Genomic DNA, 11,416 nt, shown 5'->3' on the forward strand with positions numbered 1-11,416 from the left:
ATTCTCTTTTAACAGTGTAAAGAGTGGAAAGAGAAAACCTTTCAGACTATTGTGTTCTTGGTCAACGTCCCATGCACTTACCAAATATCAACCAGCTGGCAACTTTGGGAAAAACTAATGAACAGTCTCCTCATGGCCAAATTCACCACAGTACTCCAATCCGAAACCAAGTGCCAACGATGCAAACAATGATAAACCCTGGGCTCCTGTCTCCTCAGCTCAGTCCACAACTGGTGAGGCAGCAGATAGCGATGGCCCATCTGATAAACCAGCAGATTGCTGTCAGCCGACTGTTGGCTCACCAGCACCCACAGGCTATCAACCAGCAGTTCTTGAATCATCCACCCATCCCTAGAGCTGTCAAACCAGAGCCATCAAATTCATCGGTGGAAGTCTCTCCAGATATTTACCAGCAAGTCAGAGATGAGCTGAAGAGAGCCAGTGTGTCTCAAGCTGTCTTTGCAAGAGTAGCATTCAACCGCACACAGGTATCAATTTCTATTCTATAACCAAGAAGGGACAAAACTGTGGCTCTTGTGGGGCTGATGGTTGTTGCAGATCAAGGCAGGGGGTGTGCCATAGAAACAGGTCAAACCACTCTCAGTCTTTTCCCCAGTCTCTTTGTCAGTTTTGAACAAGGCTACTTCTTCCTGGAAGAAACGCTGTTTGTTTGCATTTGGCCACTCCTGCACCGTTACCTGAGCTTTGTTCTCTAGCAGTCATTCCGCTCATGGGAGTTCTTCCCTGAGCTCCTCTCTGTGGTTATAAACTTCCACATTTGCTCCTGCCTGATTGCCAGGAAGAGGTAATAAGAGACTGAGAGTTAGAGGTGTTTTTGGGCTTCTTTCTTGACACTTCCTCAATTCCTTCCTGTGGTACAACTGATGCCACAGCTAGTGCTGCTCCCACAAGAAATGTGTAGGGCAAGTGTGCTGGGAAAAGTGTCTGCCTTTTGTAGCAGATTGTGTTTGCTTTCATACATCTGACACAGGTTTTCTCACTCACCTAGTGAAATGCAGATGTTGAAATGATTGCATGATAGTATCAGCTTAAGCCTGGCACCTGGGGCACCCAGGGTGAATGTGTGCTTGGAAAGACAGGCCATTTACATTTATCCTGCTGTCTTTGGAGCAGGATACAACATGTGATCTCTCAATTGTGATACTCTGTATCAAGGCTTAAGAAATGGAAAGTGGCTTAATATTTAATATTGGTACAAATTCCTTTTGCATAACTGGAGTTGTTCTTTGAGGTAAGATTTACCAGCAAGAGAAGAAAAGGGGGAGTGTGTATCTCTTGGAGGCCTGTCCCTTGTCCCATACAGTGCCTTCGTCTGTTCTCCTAGATTAATGATTTTCTTTGGCACTGCCATTTTGGAAATGCCATGTTATGAGGGAACTAATTAAAGTATGGAGCACATTTTATTACTTCCCTTCTTCCATTAAATTTGTAAGATGGCTGCACTCAGAAAAAAACCACGAGTTCTGGGGTTAGCCTTGAGGATATCAAATGAAAACTACATAGGAATGTATGAGTATTTCCTCTTTTAAATGCTGCTTTTAATTTGGAAAAGCTTTTCATCCCTCTGGGGTCATAACCTGTTGTATATAAAGCCTGCTATAATCAAGGTAGATGGTATTGACAGAATGACATATTCTGAACTGGAGCAAGAGGTCGGCAATAACGTTGCCAGTGAGGGTTTTGTCACTGTCACCAAACATGAAGCTCTCCTTTAGCCAGACTGGGAGACTTGGGTTGGTAATGCCCAAGTCTGCTATTAAATCAAAGGCTCATTCCCCAACAAGAAAGGAATTACCTGCTTCTTAGCCCTCCGTCGTAAGTAATACGATGTACTCTACAGTTCATGATACTGACTCCAGAACAGGCAAATCTTACAGCATCCATAAAAGATTTGCCCATCTCACAACAGTTTTGTTAGTCAACAGGGCCCTAATATAGAGGACCAGTGGTCTTACATACAGTGCATCATGCCCCCAGGAACCATCACTGCAGCAGAAGAGTGTAGATACACGCTTAGGTTTCCTTGTCCTCAGCTGTTAATTCCAACTCAAATCAAGCTCCCCTCACATCAGGGACTACTCAGGATATTAAGAAGAGGGGCTCAGACAGTCAGTGTTGCACTGCACAGTAGAAGGTGTGGGATATTTCCACACGTCCATGGTGGAGAAGCAAACTCTGTAAAAGGCACTTGGAGTGGAAAATTCAAGTCTACTCTCACCTGCTTGCATCCCCCCTGCTGCCTCCGAGGTACAGAGAGGTGTGTGTTTCTCTCTGGAAAGGTTTGGGTTTGTTGCATTTCACAGAAGTGCCAGCATTGGAAACTGGAAGTCTGTTGTTTCTCGTGATGGTACCAAATAATAGATGCTGTGTGCCAGCCAGCTAATAATGGTATTAATGACTGCATTATGGGCCACTGCTTAATCTTTCTTCATGGTAGCTCTGTGGTGTACATTAGCCTATAATTAAGTATAGCTTCATGAAATATGTACTGTGAGACTTGTTTAATAGATAAATTATTCTCTAATTTATTTTAAAGTCCAATGACCTACATACTCAATGCTGAAAAGCCCCTTCTTACTAACATTATTTCTCCCCTGAGACCTTCCATCTGAGCAAATCTGTTAAATGAAGTAGAGGAAGCTTTGATCCAAACTAGGCTAAATCCATCGGAACAAGTGGCTGACAGTTGTGTGTATGCACGTGTGTGTGGGAGGGAGAACGTGAGGAGGGTCAGAAGGAGAGATGAAATTGTATGGTTTGTGAAACATCCAGATCTTCCTCTTGAAGGTGGAAGTACGTAACTGAAGACAGTGTTTCCTTACACCTCTGGCCATGTTGTCTGCACACATGAAAACAAAGCTCTTTGGGCTCTGTGACAAGTTCTGAACATTTCTTGGAGCACTGTGCTCCCACTGAGGTGGAGACTGAACATCAGGCAGTTTAGTACCTGCCGTATGCACAGGAGAGCTGCACAGGGTGTTTGGTGAGGAGCTGGCCCAGGCTGAGTTAGCCATGAAGAGGGTTTCTTTCAAACAGAAGGTTCCAAAGTGAACATTTTCCTTTTCATTTGAAAATGGGAATGAAGAACCCTCAAAGTGTATATGCCTGATTTTTAGTACGTGTCTTCGGCTAACCTCTGCTTCTTCTTATATTTAGAGATTCACTGTCATAATTTTAATTCATGCTATTGTGGAATCTAAATGCCTATTTGTTCAGCATGTGGGATGGGTAGAAGCACACCCACAGAGACAATATAATTATTGCAGGTGGTTTTAATGACACTTTTCAGTAAGTATGAAATTCCTACACAACTTTCAAAATATTTAAAATGGTGGTGCACCATGCCATGTTTGTCTAAGATGGTGTTGCCCACCGTCTGCTCAGCAATGGTAAGAATGGTGTCTGTTGTAATGACACCCTCTTGGGCTCTGCATAGCCTTCCCTGCTCTTGCGGCCTGGAGAGAGCTTGCCACGGCTAAGGCAGTTAGCAATGTTACTGAGGCAGGAGGTTCAGTTTCTTGCTTATGTAATTGCATTGCTTGTGCCCAGGTTTTTTACAGCCAGGATCCTTGGCCTTGGTTCCCTCTTGCCTGTGACCCCTAAGTCAGAAGAATTTGTTGTTTACTGAAACAGTTTGTTGCTTCTGCTCAGACTGTTGCTCTGAACTAACAGCTCACTAATGGAAAGTTAGGCATCCTTATCTGGACCTAAAAAACTGCATGCGGGAATGTGAGTGGGTTTGAATTGAAGGCAGACAGCTTTATGAGGCCTATCAAATAGAGTTAGATAGTCATATCTGATACCTTTAAAATGGAAGGCATCTTTGTAAAGCACGTAGGCATGAAGCCAGGCTGTAAGCTGAAGTTGTTATTAAAACAGTCGTTAGTGAAAGGCTTAATTTCTGTAAGACTTTGGCACTTTTTGATTGCATAGAGCTATTCAATCTTGAGGAAAAAAACAAGGAAAATTCTGATTAATACTGCAAATCTGTAAGAGAAGTACAACTGTCAGAGTCAGAGCAGGTGAACCTCACACTTGGAATTGCCCTTTGTACATTTTTAAAAGCAGTCAAAGCTTGTGAGTGAAGTGCCTGCAATATACAGACTGTAGAGGGTGAGGAGGCTTTAATGCACAGAGGGAGCTGATGTTTCTTGTTGGTCTCAAACAGTGCAGTGAAGTCAAAAGGTTGTCAGGACAGTGCAGTACTGCTCCAGTACTGGAGTTCTCAAAAAATTCCTGCCTGGCTGAAGCATGGATCATCTTTACATCAGGATAACTTCTAGGTGACAAATGGCCTCTAAAAGCATGAGCACCCTCCATGTTGGCCAACAAAGATGCTCTGAAATGAGAGGCAGGACAAGGGGCCAGGTGGTCAAGGCTATGGACTTCTTCCTAGAGGAGAATACACACATGGAGTTTGGTCCATGCTCAGGGCAGAGTCCTTGTACCATCCTGCAGCAGTATATTATCTTCTAATACAGCATTCAAATTGCAACCAAAAGGTAGTAATAACCAGAACTTGCTTAATGAAGGTTGTAATGTTTTGATAAATTGTTAGGTGGTGTTGGTTACAGGAAAAAGTAGGACTGAGAGGACTGTTTTAAAGGGAATGCATGAAAATGCTCTCTTGGATTTACCTTGTCCTTCACCGGAAAGCTTTTCAGCAAATCTGGAGGAGCTCAAGTGATCCCACTCCTCAAAATTCAAGCTGGAAAATAGGTAATTTGAACCCTGTTCTGCATAAAGAAAATGAGCGTATTATTCTTCTCTTCGTTTGTTCAGCATCCCTCTTGGCTGCAGGCTCATGGAGTTGTAGTCAGGACAGTTTATTTGGCTCTTTTTAAAGAGTCCAGACAGTTTAAATCACTTGATCAGTGAACTGCTGCTCTCCTTGGGAGTGCCCAGTGGACTGCAAAGCCTTTAGACTGAAGGAGTGTTTCAGTTTGTATCTTTCTCTTTTTTTGAGCATCCTTTTTTTTTGCCAATGTTGTGAAATAATAGCCAAAACTAGTAAAATGCTTGGGCAAGTGGCCAGTGCTTGTTTTACTGAACAGCCTCCGAAACTGGAAATATCATTGTGAGGCTTTTAAAATCAAGTCGTTGTGGGGCCAGATACAAAGAGAGCTGGATAAAAACACCAGTGTGTTCAGGCTGCTTGTAACTTTATTCCCAAAGAGCACTGCTCCCTCCTTCCTGCCCTGAGTAGCTCCATGTGGGAGCGTTGGCTTCCCAGCCTGCAGATGGGAAAGCAGCACACACCCAGCTCAGCTCCTGCCTGGTTTAGTGGCGCCAGCCACGTCTCTTTGGATTAAAGGAGTAACAGCCTGAGGAGGAGGGAACTCCACCAGCTTCAGATGTAGCGAAGTTTATGATGAAATAAGCTGCAGCAATCCTCCTTGTTCAAGGGATTTGGTCACAGGAGTGCACAGGAGTCCTTGGCTGCAAGAGTGGTTGAGGCATAGGGGAACACAGGATTGAGTGGTACCCCAACTTCTGGTGCAACTGTAGGCAAGTCCAGGGTTCTGCAATGAGGAAGAGGGAAATAACATTTCTGTGGCATACAAAGGTGTCACTGGTCACCTGTAGAGGGTTTGGGGGCTCTGACAGCAGGAGGGTGGTTGTTAGGGTAGTAAGGCTATGGGTTGTGACCCCTCATTTTAATTCTTTCGTTGGCAAAATTCCCCCAAATGGAAGTGGGTTCAGAAAAGAGTCCTCTACAAGGCATTAAAATCAGAAATATGGTTTGTTGAAATAACTGTGTCTTCCACCTCTATTTGCTTGTGAGCCAAATCCTGGACAGAATTCCTTTTGCAAATAATTTTCCCTTTAACTCACATGAGAGGAACACAAGCAGCTTTAATTCTCTGCCTGGTATCTAGTGAGACAGTCATGCTGCATTCATCGCTATGGTGTCTGCCCCATTGTGCACAGACTTTCAATTAGCAAGGCTTCTGGTTTGGGTTTTGAGGGGGATTTTTTGTTGGTTTTTACCCTCTCAGAAAACTCTCATAGCATGAAACGCTTTCATGCTGCCTACTTGTTTTATTCTTGGGTGTAATGTGGCACAAGCAGCGTTCTGTTGTACTCATAGGAAAGAAGGCAGTCTGTAAGGGAAGTGCTTAATTTAATAAATTGCAGATTTTTGGTACATGGGATATTTGTTCCAACAGTGGGTTTTGCACTGCCCAAAATTTCAGTTTCAATTAACTTAATTGTATTCAATAAGCTGAATGAAAAGATCTTAAGTAGCATGTGAGTCAGGCTTTCAGAATGTGTGCTTGTAGGAGGTGGCTGCTGCCTGCTCAGCTGATACACAGGAGTCCTGAGCCTTGGAAGCAAAGGCATGGACCTACAGTGTGCACAAGCTGTGTGTCTTTGCTAATTTTCCAGCATATTTCAGGATAAAGGTCTGACATGCATGTCATATAAATGGTGGCACTTTGTGGCTGCAGGTGGTCGGTCTTTCTCTGCCTCGTTTTCTGCATGCATCCACATTCAGATCCGCATGCACATCCTGTCTTCCCTCATAAAAACAGATACCATAATAAAAAAGAGGCTTTATTAAACTAATGCAATAAAGCCGTTTTCTTTGAGGATTTAAGCACTTCATTTTTAATAATAAAAATCAAATTTTCATTGTTGCACCCTGTATAAGTTTTATTCAAATCAGTCTCTAAATGCTTTGTGCCTAAGCAGCTCTCTCCTGAGATGTATGTATTTTAGCATTAGCTAAATGAGTTTAAGAACAAGGCTCATACTCTGGCTGAATCTGGAGATCAGAAGATTTCTTCTAAATGAAGGACTGATGTGATGTGTACACTGAAGGATGCTGGGAGACTGTTGGTCTCCCATTCACAGGGAGTCAGACTCAGTCAGAGTCCTTCAGGTTCTGAAGTTTGTAAAACTGATACAAATGTAGCACCACACATTTTTACCATTGACAGAGAAGAGCTGGTCAGGCAACAGGGTACAAAGGCACTTTTGCCTGATGGAAACTGTGACAGAATGGAGATGAAGGTGCTTGGTTTGGCTAACCACTCAAAATTTTCCACTGATTATCTAAAGCAATTTTGCTCAGCAAAATTGGACTGGACACATTTCCAGGATAAGCATTTCTGATAGACTTCCAGCACTTCTGCTTCATATCCTATCTGGAATTAGGAAGAGATGCAAGGGATTGAAAACAAAGCAGTGAGCATTTGAAAATGAGCTTGAGTCCCAAGAAGCCTACAGGTACTTCATATAGAGGTTCTTGTTGAATGCTGTCTACTTAGAGGCAAAGAGTAGTATTTCAGAATTATTGAATGTATCTTGTTCAGCCCCATAGACAATGCTGAAGGTGAGACTTGGGGTAAATGCAGAGAGGCGGAGAGATGTCACGGTAAAATCCTGCCTTGATGTGAGAAGAACTCAGCGGGTGGAATTGCTTTATTCCTTGAAGGGTTGTGAGAAGTCAGTGCTTCTTCTGCAGAGCTCCTGGACTGACCTGCTGCCTCCAGCTTGCACTTGCAAGTAGCAGACAACTGTAAATATAAATAGTCATTTTAGCCTGGCAAAGTCAAGTTTGTTGTTGTATTCTCAAGGTACAATTACGGTGTAGTTCAGTAGAAACACGTAGCTAACCGGGGTGCTGCCTTCCGTGCTGGAAATAGGCCTTGTGTGCTGAGAGGGGACACCACTGACCATTAAGATCCGGATATTGAAACTGAATAAATGTCTACATTTTCTCATCCTTTCCTTGATGGAAAACAGAATATCTTTTCTGTTGAGACTTGTCAGTACAAGTGCAGGGCTTAAAAGTACTTGGAACTTTAAGCACTGCAGAAGCAATATTTTTCTAGTATTTCAGCATTTTCTCTGTTGCTTTTGGCCATAGCTGAAGTATGGAGAGGCACAAATAGACTGAAAGTCTGAAAAAGTGTTTATGCTTTTTCAGTCCTTCATATATATATAATTTCCTTATACAGAACATATAAACTGAGGTTTAGCACATTAGTTGGGTTTATTTAAATTTTTGCCTTGGCCAGTGCTTTGATTGTCCAAAGCCTGTTCTGAGCCCCTTTAACATTGGTGCCTGGTTTTGTAGTCAAATGGCTTAGGTCTGTAAGAGGAAGAGCATGACTTCTATCCAAGTCATTGAACCTCATGTGTGTGAGGCCCTGTGCAGCACTTGGGAGTCTCCTGCTGCCTGATGGCCCTTGTCCTCCTCTGTCCCCAGCACACGAGTGTCTGGGCTGCACTCCAGCAGTACCGCCTTGCCCCCATCCAGATTGCTTTTCAAAAGTTCCTGTTGCAAAATCATCCTGCCTTTGGTCACTGGTAGTGCAGTCTGCTGTCCCACTGAGATGTCATTGACACCCTTTCTAGGCCTGAGCAGCAGCCCTTTGGGAAGAGGGCAGAGAGGCCTTGCTCCTCACCTTCTGTGGGCTTTGATCAAGCCTTTGTTTGCCTCGAAGGGTGCTCAGTTGGTCCACTGGATGCTGGAGTCAGTTGGAATAACAGTCACTCTACATTGCACTGCATCATCTTTCAGAAGCTGCTTAAAAAAAGATTAGTTGCCAGTGAGGTTTGGGTTGTTTGTTCTGGAAATCCTGTAGTTAATAAAAGTAAAAGAAGTTCACAAATGAGGTTTCACAGAATAAATGCAAAGCAAACCCCTGTGACAGTGACTTCGCTGGCCTGAAGGGACTACGTTTCAGCTAGTTTGAAAAAACACAGTCAAAATTACTCCTTCCCTAAATAGATTCAGTAACTTTTTTGTTTTGATTGGACGTGCTTTTTTTCTCCACCACAGGTATTATTTTCTTAAAGTCAGTTATGGATCCAGCGTGTAATTTTAAAAATAGTGCAAGTTCCAAGGGTAAACCAGGCTGTGCAGAGCCCTTGTCTCAGGGTGATCACACACCTCATTTTCAAGCACAGCCTGTGTGAACATTAAACTTCATCAGTTGCCTCTTCAGCAGCCGGCTTAAAAATGATGCAGAGGAGTGGAAAAGCAAAGATATTATCAAGCTGCATGTCCTAAAATGTATCCTGGGAGCTGTGTTCTATGTAGAAGATCCGTTTGGCTATTTAAAGTCACTGAGACTTTCTAGTCCCTGAAGATGATCTTTTAGGTTTGCAGAGTTGGTTACTCTGCAAATTGCCAATTTTTATTTTTTTATTTTTTAATATGCGAGATGTAAGTAAGTCAGAATGAGCTAATTTAGCCGATGGAATTTTATAAGAAATGTATGAATGCTGTGGGTTTCCCTTCCTCACCCCCTCCAGCAGAAACATAATTTGCAGAAACGAAAACAGTCTCTGGCTGGCTTTAGGGTTTTCTCAAAAATAGAAACAGTAGGGTTTGTCTGGCTGGGCCAGTTTCCTCACCACACACCTGGTGTATATCACTTTAAAAAATACATTATGCCTCATTAAATTACAATTAAATGAAATCATGATCATTTGTTTTTCTGGAAGGAAGATGTTTTGCATATTGAAAGCCTAATTTGTTGCAGGTGACAAAAAGGCTGAACAGATTATTTAATATCACTTTATTTTTTATAATGTTGCTCACTGGTTAGTTTGTGTATACTTCAGTAGCTCAGAATTATATTATTGTAAACGTTATTGCTCTCAAGACACTTTATTTTATTGTCCTCCCCTATCACTCAGCTATCTGCTGCTGCTGTTTACTGGGGTTGTTGTTTATCTTCAGTTGCAGGAGGACATGAGATTTTTCCCTCATGAGTCAGTTTTCTTATTAGCTCTCCTGCTGTTTACATGGTTCCTAAGCTGCCAAAGCACTTAGAGGAGCTGCAGAAAAACCCTCTTGGCAGCCAGGTTTCCTACCTGCCTGGAGCAGGGCACAGGGAGCAGGGCTTGCCCCTGCCAGGAGCTGCTGTGTCGTGGTGCTGGGGGAAGCAGCAAGTTACCCCCTGGAGCAGGTGCCTGCCTTAGGAGGTGAGGCTCCCAGCCTGCTGATGGAACAGCAGTGCTGCAAAATACTGCTGCATCCCTGTAGCAGGTCAGGATGGGACCTTAGTGGAAGCAAGAGTGCAGGCACCAAATCTACCCCATGAGAAGATGTTTCTGGTGATAAATCAGAGCCTTCGAACACAAGGGTTGGTATCTCAGACAGGGAGATACCTCTTAGTGCCTGAGATACCTCTTAGTGCCATGACCAAGCCACTTGTACCTGTGAGCCTCTGATTTGCATACAGAGTCAATGACTGCATAGAAAAGTAATTGCTGGCATGCTTTCACATATGTTTCTGCTCTCCATTTTTGAAATTGGACCATAAATTTACTGAGGCTGAAATGGGAGGTAGAAAAAACTGTCTTAGGGTCAGCTCCAGTAGCTTTCAGGTCCCTTTCTTTTATACTAAACTCACTAATTTTTGAAGTTGAGCTTTTCTTTTAAGAAGGAGTTTTATATATATCCTTTCAAAGACACAGGGAATTAGGAATTTAGAGAATTGGTGGAACCAGTATTTCATTTATTTACTGCATTTGAAGAATTTTTCACTGACTTTAGGGGAAAATTTTAATAAGGACTTGCATCAATCTTGGAATCACGCGGGTTGTGGCACCAAGCTCCTGTATGTCCTTTTTCGGTTAATCTTCCCCAGCCTATGAGCCTGTCAAACTTTGGAAAGCTTTTCAAAATGTCCTTAGCTTCTCTGAGGGGTGGTAAACTCTGAGGAAGAAGCCAAGTACGAGCATGCAGTTGTGTCGAGGTCACACAAAATACCAGAGGACAGCCCAGCACTGCAACTTCTTCAAACTTTTTCCCAGTGCAGACATTTTTCATCAGCCAACTTCTCTCTCCCATCCCACTTCTGAGTGGAGCTCACCATGGTTCCATTCCCAGCTCCAGTCCTTCTGGTACCCACACTGATAGTTGTGGAAAAATGTAATTGGGAGTGTTTTAGCTTGATCATGTAGATGAGGAGCTGAAAAGATGGAGCCTACCTTCAGGCTGTGTGTGGAGCTTGCTTTCAGCACTTGTGGTATAAACTCTGCTGAAGCAGAGGTTTCACGTGTGTATTTTAGTGTAGGTGTTTAATAGCAGATAAATGCAGGTACAGATACGTCCTTTGCTGGTCAGTTGGTTTTGTCAGGAAGACTGGTAAATAAGATCAGTATATTCTAAAGATGTTGGCATTTGGTTAATTGGCCAACTGTAGTGGGAGGGCTTTTACGAAGGCTTTTTGAAGGAGACACTGATATGAAAGAAAATAAATGAGAACTAAATATTATGGGGCTTGGAATATGTGGTTGCTTTCTGGTAACATTTTTCTGACAAGAAAGGAGAAAGCCTTGCCTGTCCTTGGGAATCAGCTTGCCTGGGTCCTGGCTGTGAAGTAACTGCAAAACACTGGTGTCAACAGCCACAGCGGGGCCGTGTGGG

At 43.1% G+C, this 11,416-nt stretch overlaps 1 protein-coding gene across 1 annotated transcript in view; it reads left to right on the forward strand.

Annotated features, from left to right (window-relative positions):
• Window positions 1–11,416, forward strand: part of SATB2 (SATB homeobox 2) — a 110,480-nt gene that overhangs the window by 55,975 nt on the left and 43,089 nt on the right. Inside the window, 1 exon segment of the mRNA XM_008629884.2 lies at window positions 16–488. Within this exon segment, the coding sequence (XP_008628106.1) occupies window positions 16–488 (473 nt within the window).

This window comes from Corvus brachyrhynchos, unplaced genomic scaffold (genome assembly GCF_000691975.1).
Source record: "Corvus brachyrhynchos isolate BGI_N302 unplaced genomic scaffold, ASM69197v1 scaffold370, whole genome shotgun sequence".
Classification (NCBI taxonomy): domain Eukaryota; kingdom Metazoa; phylum Chordata; class Aves; order Passeriformes; family Corvidae; genus Corvus; species Corvus brachyrhynchos.